Source organism: Entelurus aequoreus, linkage group LG08 (genome assembly GCF_033978785.1).
Source record: "Entelurus aequoreus isolate RoL-2023_Sb linkage group LG08, RoL_Eaeq_v1.1, whole genome shotgun sequence".
NCBI lineage: Eukaryota > Metazoa > Chordata > Actinopteri > Syngnathiformes > Syngnathidae > Entelurus > Entelurus aequoreus.
Window position 1 is genome coordinate 65,148,630 of NC_084738.1, and position 19,640 is coordinate 65,168,269.

Here is a 19,640-nt window from a genome sequence, read left to right on the forward strand (position 1 = left end):
GGCTGTAGCAACACAACCAGGAGGACTTTGACTTGGATAGCAGACGCGCTATCCGACGCTAGCCGCCGACCGCACGGATGATCGGGTGAAGTCCTTCGTCCTTCCGTTGATCGCTGGAACGCAGGTGAGCACGGGTGTTGATGAGCAGATGAGGGCTGGCTGGCGTAGGTGGAGCGCTAATGTTTTTATCATAGCTCTGTGAGGTCCCGTTGCTAAGTTAGCTTCAATGGCGTTGTTAGCAACAGCATTGTTAAGCTTCGCCAAGCTGGAAAGCATTAACCGTGTATTTACAGGTCCATGGTTTAATAGTATTGTTGATTTTCTGTCCATCCTTCCAGTCAGGGGTTTATTTCTTTTGTTTCTATCTGCATTTAAGCACGATGCTATCACGTTAGCTCCGTAGCTAAAGAGCTTCGCCGAAAAAGGAGAGTGTGTGGAATCCAATGAGCCAGCTGGTACCTAAGTTACGGTCAGAGCGAAAAAAGATGCGTCCTGCACTGCACTCTAATCCTTCACTCTCACTTTCCTCATCCACACATCTTTCATCCTGGCTCAAATTAATGGGGTAATCGTCGCTTTCTCGGTCCGAATTGCTCTCGCTGCATTGTAAACAATGGGCAAATGTGAGGAGCCCTCCAGCCTGTGACGTCACGCTACGTCACGGCGTTGCGAAGTTGGTAGAGTGGCCGTGCCAGCAATCGGAGGGTTGCTGGTTACTGGGGTTCAATCCCCACCTTCTACCATCCTAGTCACGTCCGTTGTGTCCTTGGGCAAGACACTTCACCCTTGCTCCTGATCTGCTGGTTAGCGCCTTGCATGGCAGCTCCCGCCATCAGTGTGTGAATGTGTGTGTGAATGGGTGAATGTGGAAATACTGTCAAAGCGCTTTGAGTACCTTGAAGGTAGAAAAGCAAGTACAACCCACTTATCATTTATCATTTACTTCCGGTACAGGCGAGGCTTTTTTTATCAGCGACCAAAAGTTGCGAACTTTATCGTCGATGTTCTCAACTAAATCCTTTCATAAAAAATATGGCAATATCGCGAAATGATCAAGTATGACACATAGAATGGATCTGCTATCCCCGTTTAAATAAAAACATTTCATTTCAGTAGGCCTTCAGAACAAAATGCCAACAAAAGTAGTCGATATTTTAGAATAATTTCTGTAGAAATCAGTCATCATCCACTACAATTTCCACCAATAGAGTAACATTGGGAAAGTCAAATTATTCTGATTCTAAAATTATTATACACCTTATCTTAACTGCTATCAGTGATTGTGTCCTTGATTCAAACAACAACAACAACAAACGGTTATAAAAATATTAACTAATAACGAGCCAGTCTTTTAAACGGTTCTTTCAAAGGAACGGCTTTTCAAGCCATAAATCCCATCTTTACTATTTATTTCTATAATCTTCATTAATAATATGTAGATTTAACGGCACTTGACATCGACAAAGATGGCATTGGGGCCATATGAGTAAAGGGGAAGGGCTTCTAAGTAAGCCCCTCCTCCTCACGAGTGCATATGCTGTCCTCTTTCAGGTCCGCATTCATGTAATAAGAACGGTCGTCTTTGAAGTTTTGCCTCAGTCTAACTTTAGTGACTTGAACTAGCCATCATGTCTGGACGTGGCAAGGGAGGTAAAGGACTGGGGAAAGGAGGCGCCAAGCGTCACCGCAAAGTTCTCCGTGATAACATCCAGGGAATCACCAAACCCGCCATCCGTCGTCTGGCTCGCCGCGGCGGAGTGAAGCGTATCTCCGGCTTGATCTACGAGGAGACCCGCGGCGTCCTGAAGGTGTTCCTGGAGAATGTCATTCGTGATGCCGTCACTTACACCGAGCACGCCAAGAGGAAGACTGTGACCGCCATGGATGTTGTCTACGCCCTGAAGAGGCAGGGACGCACTCTGTACGGATTCGGAGGTTAAACATCCCCTTCTATCGAACAAAACCCAAACGGTCCTTTTAAGGACCACACACTTGTTACTGAAGCTGTTGACCCTTACACCTTGTAGGATAGCTAATATATACTGTATATATTTTATAGTCTTCCTATGTCTAAATGCAAACTTATTCAACGTTTACTTAATTTCGCTTCCCTGTGGTGTCAACTAGATTACTACCAAATAATTAGCTGCATATTCACCAAATGTTCTTAAGATATTTAGTGGAATAACTGAGTGGAATAGAGCAAACATGTATAATTAGCAATCTGCTATTTTGACTCCAGTCAGACTTTGCCTCATGGCTCAATAAATAATTACTTAAAATAATTAAGGATTGATCTATTAAAAGTGCCATTTAATTTCCATGTTTTATTTTTTTTAAAGTGCGCTAAGGGTTGTAATGTAATAAAACGCAGAATCATTTTCAGAGGCGTTGAAAGATGTTGACATTGTTCCAAAACAAAGTGTAATAAAGTACTTGACAGTATAAAGAGGATGACAGCGGCGTGACGTGCCAGCCAATCAGAGGAAGGCGTTGGCGCAGGAATAAAATGCACGTCGGCGTGTTGCCTGGCGGTTGTAGTAACTAATTCCTTCCAAGTTTTATCTTCCTCCAACACGATGCCTGAGCCAGCTAAGTCCGCGCCCAAGAAGGGCTCCAAGAAAGCCGTCACCAAGGCCCCCGGAAAGGGCAGAGGGACGCGCAGGAAGACAAGAAAGGAGAGCTACGCCATCTACGTGTACAAGGTACTGAAGCAGGTCCACCCCGACACCGGCATCTCGTCCAAGGCCATGAGCATCATGAACTCCTTTGTCAACGACATCTTCGAGCGCATCGCCTCCGAGGCGTCTCGTCTGGCTCTCTACAACAAGAGATCCACCATCTCTTCCAGGGAGATCCAGACCGCCGTGCGCCTCCTGCTGCCGGGTGAGCTGGCCAAGCACGCCGTGTCTGAAGGCACCAAGGCCGTCACCAAGTACACCAGCTCCAAGTAAAATGCTCCAGTAGAAACATTCCATCTCTGCTAAAACGGCTTTAAGAGCAACAGTACCACTGACATTCCTTCTGATCCAATGAGTACAATTCAGGCATATATACCTACTGTTTGGTCACATTTAAAGTGGTGTGTTTCAAGGTTTACTGTACTTGGGGGCTCATCAAGCGGTTATACAATCAAATATGTTATCTCCATTATATTTAACTCTGTGCTGTCTCCAATTAAAAAACGGATACATATATACGATTGAGTGACTTTTAATCCCAGTATTTTTCCTAAAGTTCACAATGGCTGTTAATGCAATTACTATGAATAACTGAATGACACTGAGATGATCAATTCTTTTTGAAACCTTACCTGATACATATAGGCTTTATTGGTCTAAGTGAGATAGTTTAGTGTCATTTACAGTACACATATTAGTATATATATACACACGCATATATATGTATGTGTGTATATGTTTATATACACAGTATATATATATATATATATATACTGTATATATATATATATATATATATATATATATATATATACAGTATATATATATATATATATATATATATATATATATAGGGCAGCACGGTGGAAGAGGGGTTAGTGCATCTGCCTCACAATACAAAGGTCCTGAGTTCAGTCCCGGGCTCGGGATCTTTCTGTGTGGAGTTTGCATGTTCTCCCCGTGTATAGCGCTTTTTCTTAAGAGACTCAAAGCACTTTACATTGTGAGACCCTTTATCTACACCTTTAAAAACCAAAACACAATTTCAACACAATTTTAACACTTTAAAAATATCCATACACCTCCGTCAATGTTTTATATCCACGCTGTAAATATAAATGTAATGTAACATTCATAAGAACATGTAAAATTTACATATTTTGCTCATTTTAAGCATACGGCTGCGTATTAATTTCATAGACACATCACAACATTTGCTTTTCCCTTCAACAACAAAAACAACAACACTACTAATCATGGCAGACTTCATGACACAACAAAGACTACTTTGGGACAAATGACGATCCAGAAACATATTCTTTTGATCCTGAATATGAGGAGGATGATCTACAAGTTTTGGAAACAGTGCTAGACAGATGCAGCTTTAGTGAAACACTAAGTATCATGTAGCATTATTGCTAAGTGCTAAACAAGATATATAAACTATCATCATAATAAAACAATCACTGTACAGTGCAGAAGCCACCACAGGTTATGTGGGTATTTAAATATATATTTTTAATGTTTTATGTTTGTTTATGCATGGTGAAGTCGTATGTGTACAATATATATTATTATTGCTCATATTTGTGTTTTTTTTTGTATTACTTTGTAGGTGTATGCAGAAATTGCGCTTCTGATGTGGCAGCTGGTTGCACAAGCTCTCTGCTCTTTTAATATCCTTTGTGTTATCGATCAGTCAAGGAAAAACTCAAAAATTGGGAAAAATAAATACTTTTGGGAAAGGGCCACAGATGTGAAGACCCCCTCCTGGGTGATTGGCTGCAATGGATGCTGAGTGGGTACAGTTACTGAACATTGTTACATTCAGGAGAAGGTGAGAGTCCAGTCCATCGGGAAGCCAGCAGAGGGAAGTCTTCTTCCGTGAAGGCAAGTCAACAACGCAGAGACGTCATCACCTGATGCATAGAGGAGTAATCCCCCCAACCCCCTCCGTGAGAGGGAGGACAGGTGGGTGCTCGAAACCCTTCGCTCAGGAGCCGATGCTGGTTATGGTTTGGAAAGGCGAGCAGCCCGCCACACGCGCCAAGGGCGGGCTGAAACCCGTCCGAGGCCCTGAGACTTCTGTGTTGGCCCTACCGCGCGGCCTGCTGGGACGTGCCGCCGTCGGGCTGCAGCCCGCCATCATGCCCATGTGTTTGCATTTTGTCTTGAAAGAGTTTCTTCATTTCCCGTGCTTAGTTGTCACGATTTTCTAAGTGCTGGAGAAAAGATCATAGAATGTGTAACTATTGTGCAGTGGTGAAAGTAAGTAAGAAAATAAATAAGGCAAAATGTTGAAATAAATAAAGACATTAAAGATGAATGATGTTAGGTAATAAATGTATACTGCCATCCATCCATCCATTTTCTAAAACAGTTCATGATCAATAAATAAAATACATTATTATAATTCGTCATACATGCTGCTATTGTTGAGATTAATGGAATTTGTTAAATTTAATATCACTATATAAAGTACTGAAAAATAAAAGTGTTGTCAAAAACAACAGTGGTGTTCATCATTATCACCTTTTATATGAATACAGTGCACACAGTCTCTAAAGTTCATAGTTGAATAGCTAAAAAATGCATTCAAGTATTGTAAGTGGTACACATGCAATATGTGAGTATTTAGGCAATAATGGACGTGTGTTGAATCACTTTAGTAGATAGTAGCAGTCAATAATGCTGTACACAGACTACTCTATATCCTCTTTAAATACATGTATATAAAAATATATATTCTATAATCAACATTTGTATTTCTATAGTGTTGTCCTGTGAGAAGATATATTGTTATAAAAGTGTTCAAGTGTAAGGGGAGTAGGCCTCCACTCTTGTGTCACGTGTACTTCTTGTTTAATAGCACTTGGAACATAAAAGTATGGTTCAAATACAAGACAGACAAACAAATGTCTTTAATTGCACAAAGAGAATATAATGATGTATTAAAGACGTGAGAAGTGATATCAGATGATAACAGACACCAGCCTGACCCCAACAGGTCTCTATCAGTGGTCATTGTGTTTGCTGCGTCACTAAAACCTTGTCTTGTTTCACAGCCGCCATCAATGTTTGTCTTTTTGGGCTGGGAGCGTCTGAGTGAACATGTTTTGTAACCCGTAGGGCAGTTTTTGTTGCATTGTGAGGGACTTTTAAGTGTTTAATTGTAGAAATGAGCGAGGAAAGTCGCAGAGCTTAGCTGCTGATGTCGGGGAAGAAGTCAGCTTTGGAGGGTTGTTCGATCCAAATGCCACAAATGTGCACCTTGTAAACGTCATAAATGTGAGGAGACACTAGTCTACTACAGAGTGGAATCGTTGTTGCTTTGTCAAATAATTTCCATTGCGTCTTTTAATGGTTTTAAAAGTGCGGAGAAAGCACAAGTGAGGCCAGTTTGACAGCACGCCGAGGAGAGAGCCAGTCGCTTGAGTCTCCACGGTTCTCATCCTGCCTTTAAGGTCCGCCCCTTGCGATGGACAGTCCAGTTGAGTCTCCACGGTTCTCATCCTGCCTTTAAGCTCCGCCCCTTGCGATGGACAGTCCAGTTGAGTCTCCACGGTTCTCATCCTGCCTTTAAATTCCGCCCCTTGCGATGGACAGTCCAGTTGAGTCCCACCTCAGTCGTTGTCAACAACAAGACAAGTCAAAGCAGGCCATCATGGCAGAAGTAGCACCAGCCGCACCCGCTTCGTCGAAGACGGCCAAGAAGAAGAAGAGCAGCAAGACCGCGAAGGCTGGAGTCAGCGTCTCCGAGCTGATCACCCAGGCTGTCTCTAAGTCCAAGGAGCGTAAAGGAGTCTCTCTAGCCTACCTCAAGAACTCCCTCAACGCCGCCGGTTACGATGTAGAGAAGAACAAGGCTCGCATCAAGATCGCCGTCAGGAAACTGGTGGCCAAGGAGGTCTTATTGCAGACCAAGGGCACCGGCGCTTCCGGCTCCTTCAAGATGAACAAGGCGTCCGAAGCCAAGCCCAAAAAGGCTCCCGCTAAGGCGAAGAGCGCCGCCAAGAAGCCCGCAGCCAAGAAATCACCAGTGAAGAAAGTCGCAGCCAAGAAGCCAGCCGCTAAGAAGCCCGCAAAGAAGGCAACAACCCCGAAGAAGGCGGCAAAGAAGAGCGCTAAAAGCCCCGCTAAGAGCCCCGCCAAGAGCGCCAAGCCGACGGCTAGGAAAGCCCCAGCGGCCAGGAAGAGTCCTGCTGCCAAGAAGAGCCCCGCTAAGAAGGCCAGCAAGCCTAAAGCCAAGACTGCAGCCAAGAAGAAGTAAATACATTTTCCCATGTAAACGGCTCTTTTAAGAGCCACCTCATCCACTTTTAAGAACAGTTTTCCTCAATGACAAAGTAGTATATTGTTGTGCTGTCTGGTCCTCACCAATTTCGGAACTAGTGTGTGTGCTGCCATCACTGCATCATGGATGCAACATGGGCACTCAATTTGTGCCTGGGCCGTCCGATTTGAGGGCCGAACACTGAAAAGATGTGTGGTCGTTTAGAAATATTTAAATTGTAAAAATCAACACTATATACATTTATATCTATTTATCCAACTATATGTATCTATCCATATCTAATATCTAATATATATATATATATATATATATATATATATATATATATTAGATATATATATTAGATATATATATATATTAGATATATATATTAGATATATATTAGATATGGATAGATACATATAGATGGATAAATATATATATATATATCTCACACCTCGTGGGAGCTACTCAAGGATCCTAAAGGCATTAGGGATCTGGCTGAAATTTTCTAAATTGTCAATTCTATGATTAAGTTATATGGCAATTTTATTTTTTATTTTCAATTCTTAAATCTAAAACCAATTTCTGATTTTTTCGTCGTTTAATATTGTTTTGTTGTTTTTATGTTTCATGCCTTTTTGTGTAAAAAAACTTTTTTTTAGTAAAAAAAAAGAAGCAATGTTTTCCCCTCAAAATGTTTTTAAGTGGAATGTTAGAGGTATCGGAAGTAATTGCACCCCTTAAATAGGTCAATACTTTACAATATTGATTTTGATTCAATTTTATCTTTTTCTTTTTAACAATCATTTTTTGTAAAAAAAAACAAAAAAAAAAAACACTTAAAGGTCACAGGGATCCAGAAAAGAACCTACATTATATTTATAATTTCAATGCTTGAATCTCTAGATCAAATTTCTGATTATAAGTGTTTTAATATATTTATGTGTTGTGCCCTTTTTGTCAAATAAACCTTAGTTTTTATACGGCAAACACAACATATGCAATGTCTTTCCCCCCCCAAAAAATATTTCAATGTGCAATATTTTATTTAATTGGAGTCTTGAATAGGTCAATAATTAATAGCATGGCAGATTTGTGGTATTAGGGTAAACTTTTCAACTTTTTATCGTTAAATTACATTTCTTATTTCCACTTTTTTCTTTGTAATTATAATTTTAGAAATGAGCAGAAGAAGTTAATTGAGCACCGTCTACCAAGTCAAATTCATTGTGTCAACTATTGAAAAAAACAACATTCTCATGAATATATTTTGATTCAATAAGATCAATAAAAGGTATGATTGAGACATAACACCCAGTATACTGTTGCAATACATTATATGTGGATATATTAATGTATTACATAACCTCAACATACAAGAATGATTAATAAAATAACAAATTTACTCAAAATACATATCCATGTTATCAACTTGCTCTAGACATGTTCACTATGTTGTTTCCAAGTTCATTTTTCATCAACAATAAATCCTAATTTGTTTTTCTCTGCGACTGTTTTTTTCTTCTATTTCATCAATGTTCTGTTCTGTTATTTTTTTTTTTTTTTACTGACTGACTGACTGATCCTGACATGAGGAAAACTGAAAGTGCATCAACTAAATATTGAAGGTCCAAATAGGTCGGCCTTCGCCCTTTGCTGCATTATGTCACCTCACCAACAGGTGGCGGCATAGTCCACATTGTAACAGAAACAAAACCACAGCGTTATCCTATCCATCCATCCATTTATTACCGCTTGTCCCTTTCGGGGTCTCTCAATTTCCCTGAAATTACAAGTTAGTGATTGTTGTTTTGCAAAAATAGTCAAATATATTACCTTATCGACACCTAACACCAGATGTTAACAGGACAATAGTCAACATTACATGGTCAAACATGTATTTATTTCTACATTACTCTTGCAATGTTTACATCTGATGCCAAACTACATTCTGCAAAGAGTCCAGGGCTTCAGAAGCGGTTGGGCAGTTCTTCTTCTTCTTTTTTTTGTTTAATGGCGGTTGGCAAGCAACCTTGTGGTGTGCATTACCGCCACCTACTGAAATGGAGTGTGGATCCGAGGTGGAACCCTAGTCTACATTCTTTTATTTAACTCAGTCTTATTTAAATATGTATATAATGCTTTATAACCAATGTGATCTGAGTGCAATCCTAATATATCTTCCACTGCTAACCTAATCTTCTCTTTCGCTAACTTATTTCCTAGTATTTCCCTTTCTCTATTGTATTTCCTACATTGTATTAAAACATGTTCTACACTTTCTCTCTGATGACAACAGTCACACAGTCTTGTATTATGTTTGTCCATCAATTTCAATGAACCTATTGAAGACCTAGTCTCCTCTGGACTTTGTAATACTCTCTACCTTTTGTTTCCTTATTCCAATGATCCTGCGACTTCTTATTGCGTTCTATCTTAATGATGTTCTTCACTTCTTCTTTACTGTGGTTAATCTCCATGTTTACTTCTGTTTTAGTGCTTGCCACTTTTGCTTCGTTGCCCACAACGCCTACACGAGCAGGAACCCAGAAACATGTTACCTCACCTCCCGCTTTATTTATTCTGCAGATTGCCTGAACTATTTCATAAACTAGATCTGGTCTTGTTTCTGATGCTATGTTTTTTATGCTAATCAATGCACTGCTGGAGTCCGAGCACACGACTGCTTTCCTTGCTTTATTTTCCTCTATCCAATTAACTGCCATATAAATTACGACCAATTCCCCCGTAAAAACAGATAACTTATATTTAATATGATGTTTCCTTGTGGCCCCTACTTTATTATTTATAGTTTTTAATGCATCTGTATATATTATGATGTTGTCTAAAAACGTTTCCTAAAGCCATTGTTCTATCTGGTAACTATTTAAATTTGTATTCTTTAATAGTTGCATACCGTATTTCCTTGAATAGCCGCAGGGGCGTTAATTAATTTAAAACCTCCTGTCACTCCTGCGTTTACCGGAAACCGGCGGGATGGCCGTGCATGCGGTAATTATTTTAAAACCTCTTCTCACTCCGGCGTTTACCAAGAGGAATCCATAAAATTTAGACGTGCGCTTTGAGTGTGATGTAAGCATACCATCACGAAAAGCACATTTAATTAAAAAAAAACGTTATTATGGTCTTACCTGTACTTATAAATGGAGTCCATTTGCAGCTCCTTCTGACCAAAAGCATCGATAACTTGTTTATAGAAGTCTTCATTATTTTCTTTTTTCCGTTTTAAAAGTCTCTGTCTCGATGGAGATATTCCTTTAATTACTACCTCCTGCTTCCATTGAAAGTCCAGTTTAGAAAACTGTTTTATTTTAGATACTGGTATGTAATCCTCCATGTTAGAAGGAAGAAAAAAAATCTCTTGCTGCGTGTGTTCACTTCTTCTGCAGTACCGGAAGTCGCAAGAAGGATCACTAGCGCGGCAGCGCCCTCTACCACCAGGAGGCGGGAGTCATTTAATGACTTATACAGTATTTCACACACGCAGCTACGGTATATTAATAAAACATAGCTGCTTACTGCTCTCTTTAGCATACTGTACCGGTATTCAATAGCTTGGACCTTAAATCCTACTGAATAGCTCTTTATCTTTTTTCCTTTGTGCGATTGTAAACTACTGAAAGCAGCTTCTTCCATTTTGAAAATGAGGACAGATGCGTCACTCGTGACGTAACAAATTTGACCCGGTGGAAGTTCTAGACATATGCTAAATATTTTGCGAAACGAGTTTGACCCGGTGAAAATTATAGACATGCGATAATAAAATTAATATTTTGCGAAACGAATTTGATCCGGCTTCAATAATAAACCGGCGATAAGGCCAAGCATGCGTTAATTATTTCGAGAAACGAGTTTGACCCGGCAGTAATTCTAGACGTGCGAATGCTATATTCCCTGCGCCAATTCAAGGAAATACGGTATTTACATTTGGGTTATCATACATCCACAGTGGTATTGCAGGGATTGGTACTGTAGGCTAACTTTAATATTTTCAATTTGAGCTTTTTCCCATATGTCTTCTATTATCCACCCGGAATTATTCATATATGTTTTCTCCCTTTCATGGCAGTTTAGTAACACTTGTTGAGTTGTATGTGCTTGCTTGGACCCTTTTAAGTTTGACCAATATACTGCTGGAAGTTGATCTCTTCTCATGTCTAAAGCTGTTGGGCAGTTCTTGTCGATGATTGGTTCATTTCAAAGTGCTCTTGTCCAATGGTTGATCAGCCTTTGCGCCGGCCTCCTCCCATACGGACCAATCAGCGCTGCCTTGTCTTTATAAAAAGCACAGCTTACATGGGTTGTAGTATCTTACTTCCTAAAGTCGAGACGTAGCGAACAATGGCAAGAACCAAGCAGACAGCCCGTAAGTCCACCGGAGGCAAAGCCCCCAGGAAGCAGCTGGCCACCAAGGCCGCCCGCAAGAGCGCCCCTGCCACCGGCGGTGTGAAGAAACCTCACCGTTACAGGCCCGGCACCGTGGCCCTCCGTGAGATCCGCCGCTACCAGAAGTCTACCGAGCTGCTCATCCGCAAGCTGCCCTTCCAGCGCCTGGTCAGGGAAATCGCCCAGGATTTCAAGACCGACCTCCGCTTCCAGAGCTCTGCAGTGATGGCTCTTCAGGAGTCTAGTGAGGCTTACCTGGTCGGTCTGTTTGAAGATACCAACCTGTGCGCCATCCACGCCAAGAGAGTCACCATCATGCCCAAGGACATCCAGCTGGCCCGCCGTATCCGCGGAGAGAGAGCATAAGCTTCAATCTCTAAAACCACAACGGCTCTTTTAAGAGCCACCACACTTACTACTAATGTCATTCCTGCTTCAATATTGCCACTCAAACTTTTACCCACGATTAGTAAATTAGATGTGTACATAAAAAAAAATCCAACAAAATGGGAAGTGTGATATTGAAAATACATTAAAACTGCACATATTGATAGCTAAGTGAGATGTGGATATTACCATAATAATTAGCTTTTTCTTTGACGGGAAACTTGCCTTGGATATCAAGACAGTGTTATACATGCATGCATACAGTTCATCCGATAATACAGTGATGACAATGAACAGTGCAGGTATGTCAGTTATGAAATTATTACAGTACTTTTCTGTTGAGGGCTTTGATTGCCAGTGGAACAAAGGGAAATCTACAGCTGTTGAGTTTGTATGTTGCTGTTCTGTGCCGTTTACCCATTTGGCATCAACACAATTTCACCCTGAAGTATGTGGTGTGGGTCAAGGGTGATTTTCAGACACTGCTTCCTCACAGTCTTGTCCAATATTTCTTGAAGGGAACAAGGGGGCTGCATGCCAAGTATTTGACCAGCCCTCTTGATAAGGGTTTGAGTTTGACAGACAGATTTCCGAACCATGTGGAGATGCCATAACGGATGACAGATTCAATGTTTGCCTTATATAACATGATATTGTGGACCCTGAGCCTCCTTAGAAAGTGCAGGCGCTGGTTAATACGCGAGCAAACAGAGTCAACTTGGTCGATTTATTTATATATATATATATATATATATATATATATATATATATATATATATATATATATATATATATATATATATATATATATGTATATATTATTATATAAAAACCCAGAGGCTATATCATCAGTGAAACAGGCTTGTAGGGATGATATAGCCTCTGTGTTTTTTCTGACTTAACATACTGTATATTCCGCTCTACCCTGGTATTGAGCACTGTATAACGGATAAACCACAGAAACCTCAACATATATATATATATATATATATATATATATATATATATGGATATATATATGGATATATGGATATGTTTTTGATATAAAAACATATGTTCTTGTAAGTGTACATACTCTTATAACTGGTGTCTTGCTCCTAACTGTTAATCTGACAATTGTTTTCTTTTTTTGATTGATCTTCAATTTTATGTTCCCTTTTATCAATATTCCTACTGTTTTTATTTTTGTCTTCAATTTTATTTCGGAATTGTAATATATATTCCATTTTCCCCCATCAATATTCTTATTATTCTTACTATTTTTGCATTTGATTTATTTTCTTTTGCAATTATTCATAGTCTGATTATTTTTGTATTTACTTCATTCATTCTTATTACTATTGTTAATATTCTTACTCTTTTTTTCCCTTTTCTTTCTCATTCATATTATTGTTATATTTATATTATTTCTTTAAAAGTGTTATAATTACAATTTTTGTATTCTTAATAGTCTTATTTTTTTGTTTCTTTTTTTTGTCATTGTTTTCCCTAATATTTGTAGGCTTATTATTTAGCATTTTATTTTATTTTATTTTATTTTCTGTTTTCTTCTTCGCATTAGTAGTCGTTTCTACCTGCTTCTATTCAGACACACATATTTCCTGTTCATTTTTTAACATTTCTGTTTTTTTTAAAAAACAAATCAAGGTATTGCATTTGAAATGCTATTATTTTCCTTTCTAAACTGTGTATTGTTTTTGTTTTTGTTTTTTGTGTTCAAAATTAATTTAAAACTGTTCATAAAAATTTTATGTGAGGAAATATAGCACATGAGGTCATTATTGGGGGACGGCGTGGCGAAGTTGGTAGAGTGGCTGTGTCAGCAATCGGAGTGTTGCTGGTTACTGGGGTTCAATCCCCACCTTCTACCATCCTAGTCATGTCTGTTGTGTCCTTGAGCAAGACACTTCACCCTTGCTCCTGATGGCTGCTGGTAGCGCCTTGCATGGCAGCTCCCGCCATCAGTGTGTGAATGTGTGTGTGAATGTGGAAATACTGTCAAAGCGCTTTGAGTACCTTGAAGGTAGAAAAGCGCTATACAAGTATAACCCATTTAAATATCATTTATTGGTAACATGTATAAATATATCTGGTAATCTATAGCACAGTTAGAAAACATATAATACTGGAGTAAAACATGCTCTATTGAATGTTAAGCAAAATAACACATGTGCCTTAAAGGCCTACTGAAATGAATTTTTTTTATTTAGACGGGGATAGCAGATCCATTCTGTGTGTCATACTTGATCATTTTGCGATATTGCCATATTTTTGCTGAAAGGATTTAGTATAGAACAACGACGATAAAGTTCGCAACTTTTGGTCTCTGATAAAAAAAAGCCTTGCCCCTACCGGAAGTAGCGTGACGTTGTCAGTTTTTCACTCCCTCATATTTTGCTATTGTTTTTAACGCAGCTAGAGCTATTCGGACTGTGAAAGTGACGATTACCCCATTAATTTGAGCGAGGATGAAAGATTCGTGGACGAGGAACGTTAGAGTGACGGACTAGAATGCAGTGAAATACATATATTTTTTTCGCTCTGACCGTAACTTAGGTACAAGCTGGCTCATTGAATTCCACACTCTCTCCTTTTTCTATTGTGGATCACGGATTTGTATTTTAAACCACATCGGATACTATATCCTCTTGAAAATGAGAGTCGAGAACGCGAATTGGACATTACAGTGCCTTTTATCTCCACGACAATACATCGACGAAGCTCTTTAGCATCTTTAGCATGAGCTAACGTGATAGCATCTGTCTCAAATGCAGATAGAAACAAAATAAATAAATCCCTGACTGGAAGGATAGACAGAAGATCGACAATACTATTAAACCATGTACATGTAACTACACGGTTAATAGATCTCAGCCTGGCAAAACTTAACAATGCTGTTGCTAACGACGCTAAGGCTAACTTAGCAACCGGAGCTCACAGAGCAATGATAAAAACATTAGCGCTCCACTTACGCCAGCCAGCCCTCATCTGCTTTGCTCAGCAACACCTGTGCTCACCTGCGTTCCAGCGATTGACGGCGCGACGAAGGACTTCACCAGATCATCCGTGCGGTGGGTCTGCTAGCATCGGCTATGCGTCTGCTAGCATCGGCTAGGCGTCTGCTAGCATCGGCTAGGCGTCTGCTAGCATCGGCTAGGCGTCTGCTATCCGAGTAAGTGGTCCTTGTGTTGCTACAGCCACCTACAACGTTCTTCTTTGCAGCCTCCATTGTTCATTAAACAAATTGCAAAAGATTCACCAACACAGATGTCCAGAATACTGTGGAATTATGAAATGAAAACAGAGCTTTTTTGTATTGTATTCAATGGCGAAGGCATACCTCTGTTCCTCGGGCTACGTCGTGCGCACACGTCATCCTTCGAAGGTCATCATACATAGACGTTTTCAAACGGAAGTTTAGCGGGAAATTTAAAATTGCACTTTATAAGTTAACCCGGCCGTATTGGCATGTGTTGCAATGTTAAGATTTCATCATTGATATATAAACTATCAGACTGCGTGGTCGGTAGTAGTGGCTTTCAGTAGGCCTTTAAAGTACTAGAACACCTTGCTTTATTTGTGTATTTGTATATAATATTACACACTGATGCCTAGTAATGGTGCTTTGTTGAGGTCATTTACTGTTTCTATTGTGTTTTTGAAAGGACTCAAAGTGGGGACTCGCGCATTTGCTTACCCTGCGCTGATTGGACAACCGTTCCCCGACACAGTTAGCCAATCACAGAGCAGCATGGGAGTGTATAAATCACCCGTTCGCAGAGCGTGAGTATTCTGTTCACCAGTGATAATACAGAGACTTTCACCTCAATCTTTAATCATGTCTGGACGTGGCAAAACCGGCGGCAAGGCTAGAGCCAAGGCCAAGACCAGGTCTTCCCGTGCTGGACTGCAGTTCCCAGTGGGTCGCGTCCACCGTCTGCTCCGCAAGGGCAACTATGGCGAGCGTATCGGCGCCGGTGCTCCTGTCTACCTGGCAGCAGTGCTGGAGTATCTGACCGCTGAGATCTTGGAGTTGGCGGGAAACGCAGCCCGTGACAACAAGAAGACCAGAATCATCCCCCGTCATCTTCAGCTGGCTGTCCGCAACGACGAGGAGCTCAACAAACTCCTCGGAGGTGTGACCATTGCCCAGGGCGGTGTGTTGCCTAACATCCAGGCTGTTCTGCTGCCCAAGAAGACCGAGAAGGCCGCCAAGAAGTAAACTACTTCACACCCTAATCACCACAAAGGCTCTTCTAAGAGCCCCTCACTACCTCACAAAAGAGCAAATAATCCATTTGTAGTTATGCCACTATGGCCCCTGCATACTTCCACTTATCAGTATTAGGTTCTTGTTTGATATATTAGAACATCTCTGATACAGTGTTAATATTTTATATTTGGATATTATGTATAAAAATTAACTGTTGGCAGTGTAGACATTTCTCATCGCTATTCTACACTGAATGCACTCTAAATTTATAATTACGTAACTCTGTAGCGTCTTCAAACAAATATGATACATGCATTTGTTTGATACTGAGTGATTCATTTTGACTTCGTTATTTTCTTATTGACAGACTGAAAACACAACGCAGTGAAAAAGTAACATTTCAATTTGACACGAGTGCGATGATACACATTTTGAAGGTACTTTACACTGTCTTCCTGTTAATGATATAAGTTATCGCAAACAACTAAACTATCAAAAAAGTATTCACATATTGATTTCTGAATTGATATCCGAGCATAAAGATCTGGTATCGGTGGTGTTGATATTTCAGTATCGATCCACATATCACTAGTTTTCCTCAAGGAAACAGTCGCAAGTAGCAGTTATATTTGGATCAGAATAATTTAATCCTACATATACATGATTGGTGGGAATTATGATGAAACAATAATTAGGTTTTGTTTATGCTTTCATTGTAAACATTCCATAGGTGGTGCCATATCACATGTCCTATTCTGTATACATTGACAATGACGTCACCATTTAAAAAAAAAAAAAAGTCAACAAAAAAACCTAGACAGTACACAAAATATAATACGTGGAAATAATGTCTGGCAAAATAATAGATTTTATTTGTAAAAAGCACGTTATATTGAGCAAACCACTTCAGAGTGCTACAGTGTATTAAAAAAATAAAACAAATAAAAAGATTTTAAAAAAGCCTGTTAGCTAGAACTAGTATGCAAATATCTAAAAAAAAAAAAAATGTTTTTTTTAAAAAGAAGGGTTTTTAAGCCTTTTTAAAAGCATCCACAGTCTGTGGTGCCCTCATGTGGTCAGGGAGAGCGTTCCACAGACTGAGAGTGGCGGAGCAAAAAGCCTGGTCTCCCATTGTTCGTAGCTTTGTCCTTGAAGGTTGGAGGAGGTAATAAGAAAATATAAATGCAAAATTAAACTACGTGTGTTCCATACCAAAGATTTTCTTTCCGATCCGCAAACATATCAAATCATAACATATATCATGGCTTTAAAAATACAAGACGGTTATTTATTTATTTAAAAATCTGAAATTTATTGAGTTAGTGGCGAGAGTTACAATATAGGCAAGTCATCTCAGGCCGTTCAATCGTTTGCAACTGGACTGCTTGGTTTGTCTTGGAAGACGTTTCGCCACTCATTCGAGTAGTAGGCTTCATCAGTTCATGCTTTTAGACTTAGATTGGTCAGATCTAGTCTTGGACTTCTATTGGTCAGATCTAGTCTTAGACTTAGATTGTTCACATCCAGTCTTAGACTTAGATTGGTCAGATCTAGTCTTAGGCTTAGATTGGTCAGATCTAGTCTTAAACTTGGATTGGTCTGATCTCGTCCAACGGTTGGTGCCAGAACTCCAAATATTTATACTCCAAAAAAACGAGTGTGTGCTTGGGCAAGGAGGGTTACGTCCTATTGCAGTGAGAAAAAAATAAAAACTGTTTTAATGCAATTGAGCAATCCTAACTGTCAAAGTCGTTGAAGTGTACATTTTCCTCATTAGTACTGAGTAGTGATGGGTTGATGAGGCGTCATGAAGTGTTTCGACACATGGCAAAACTGCATTGATACTGTGTCGATACTGTGTCACTAAATACTGACATCTGCTGGACATTAAAAATCCCTACAGGACCGACTCAACTGACACGGATTGTATGACCTAGTATGTACAATAATATAAACCAAGTCATTGTATTTCATTTAGGATTATTTCATATCTTCATTTAAATAAAAATGTTTTTTTATTTTTTAGATACAGTCAATAAATAATGTGATTTCTCTTCTTAGTTATTATTTATCCGGCTGTAGAAAAGACCCGCTCATAGGGCACAGAGGAGGCGTCAGTGCGACACAGTTCGCGTATCGGTCACGTGACCGAAACAGCTCATGATCGGTCACGTGACTTTCTAAAAGCGGTACGCGCACCGACACAGGGTTTTGCTCTATGAACCTGACGCATGCGCCAAAGCATCGGTGTTGCCGGACCCATCACTAGTACTGAGGTATTGTGTGGCAGAACGATCGCTACAACTAGTCCAAATGGTCAGAATCCCCCGCGTAATTATTCCATTCAGTTGTAAACAAACGGCACAAATGGTCACCTTTTGTGACCAGAATGTTTCTAACTTTTGTTATTTGTTGGAGGCTAAAATGCAGTCTTTTAGGAATGGTTGAAAGGACAGTGTTGTATGACAAGAAAATATTTAAGTTCAGCTATTGTAGAATTTTATTTTGAAAAGTGTTTCAAAGAGCAAAAAAAAGTTTGAATTAGTTTGTTTAATCAAATTATATCAAGTTAAGAACTGCATTTGCCTGCATTATATATATATATATTTTTTACAAAATGTAGAATACATTAATCCATAAAGATACATGTCGTATTGACACATGTTATTTCCAGGCTACTACAGGCCACATAAATGATGTGGGCGCCAGGCTTGTAGTGTGACACACACGTTGTAGAATGAAATAGCCTAAAGTCAGTTTATTTTGTTCTAAAATAGACATAATGTAAAGAGGCATTCATTGCACATGTTTTTATGTTGTGGTTGTATTTGCAGTGCACGACTGCACTGTAACAGACCCACAGCTATTTCCATACTGTGGGAGCAGAAAATGGTTGTGTAACAGGCTTTATTGTTGTTATATACTCATGTACACATTCTATTTGTTAGACATGTGACGGTAGCAATCGAAGCGAGTCTTTTGAACAGCTCTTTTAAGTGAAGGATGAGAAGCGATTTGCAGAAGCGAGCCGAGCTGTTTGTTTGGGAGACGCTTTTATGCAGGTGCATATACAGTGTCGGCAATTGCCCATCCAACTGGTGTCTGGACTGCAAAAAGCAGAAAATGTGTCAGAGTCAAAAAATATATATATAAAAAATATAAGCAGCATTTGGATTCACTTTTATATTTATTTTGTATCTATTTCTTTGTTTGTATTCACATTTGTATTATGTCTTTATTAGTTTTATTTAGGGATGGGGCCAAAGGTTCTGAGACTTCGAGGCGTGTGTCGTGTAATGGAGGGGGCGTTTCCGCGAAGTGCGTATTGATGCTTGCTTCATTTAGGGGAGGAGCCAGAAATGATGACATATGAAGCCTAGTTGCCAAGTTGTACCATGTGACCGCTTCGGGACGTGGTTCAGATTTGCCGGGAGATTCGACAACTCATAAACCGCCCAAGCTCAATTGAAAATGTGAGCCTTCGAGACTTGCGCTCAGTTCGGAATCTGGATAGAGAATAAAAATAGTTTATTTTTAAATGCCGTGAGAATCCAAGAAGGACGAAAAACTGAATCCAACCGACAAACTCAATATACTGTATATTTATTACACATTATTTATTACACAGAACTCTGGTAACACAATGGCTCATGCATTTGCCTTTTTTATCTACAAG

The 19,640-nt window shown here is 39.6% G+C and overlaps 4 protein-coding genes across 5 annotated transcripts in view; all 4 read left to right on the forward strand.

The window, feature by feature from the left end:
• Positions 1-19,640, forward strand: part of LOC133656159 (breakpoint cluster region protein-like) — a 590,239-nt gene that overhangs the window by 219,023 nt on the left and 351,576 nt on the right. The gene's annotated exons all lie outside the window — the stretch shown is intronic.
• On the forward strand, positions 2,365-5,103 carry LOC133656185 (histone H2B 1/2-like). 2 transcript variants are annotated; one of them, XM_062057093.1, is made up of 2 exons: positions 2,365-2,886; positions 4,297-5,103. In XM_062057093.1, exons 1-2 carry the CDS (start codon positions 2,580-2,582, stop codon positions 4,356-4,358), a joined length of 369 nt encoding a protein of 122 aa, XP_061913077.1. In that variant the 5' UTR covers positions 2,365-2,579; the 3' UTR covers positions 4,359-5,103. The 2 variants fall into 2 exon arrangements, with proteins under 2 accessions (XP_061913077.1, XP_061913076.1); XM_062057092.1 differs by lacking the exon at positions 4,297-5,103 and having other exon boundaries at positions 2,376-3,182.
• LOC133656174 (histone H1-like) lies at positions 6,303-7,129 on the forward strand. Its single transcript, XM_062057079.1, has one exon. It carries the CDS (start codon positions 6,346-6,348, stop codon positions 6,949-6,951), a length of 606 nt encoding a protein of 201 aa, XP_061913063.1. The 5' UTR covers positions 6,303-6,345; the 3' UTR covers positions 6,952-7,129.
• LOC133656181 (histone H2A) lies at positions 15,565-15,990 on the forward strand. The gene has a single exon (XM_062057088.1). The coding sequence runs from the start codon at positions 15,590-15,592 to the stop codon at positions 15,971-15,973; it is 384 nt and encodes a 127-aa protein (XP_061913072.1). The 5' UTR covers positions 15,565-15,589; the 3' UTR covers positions 15,974-15,990.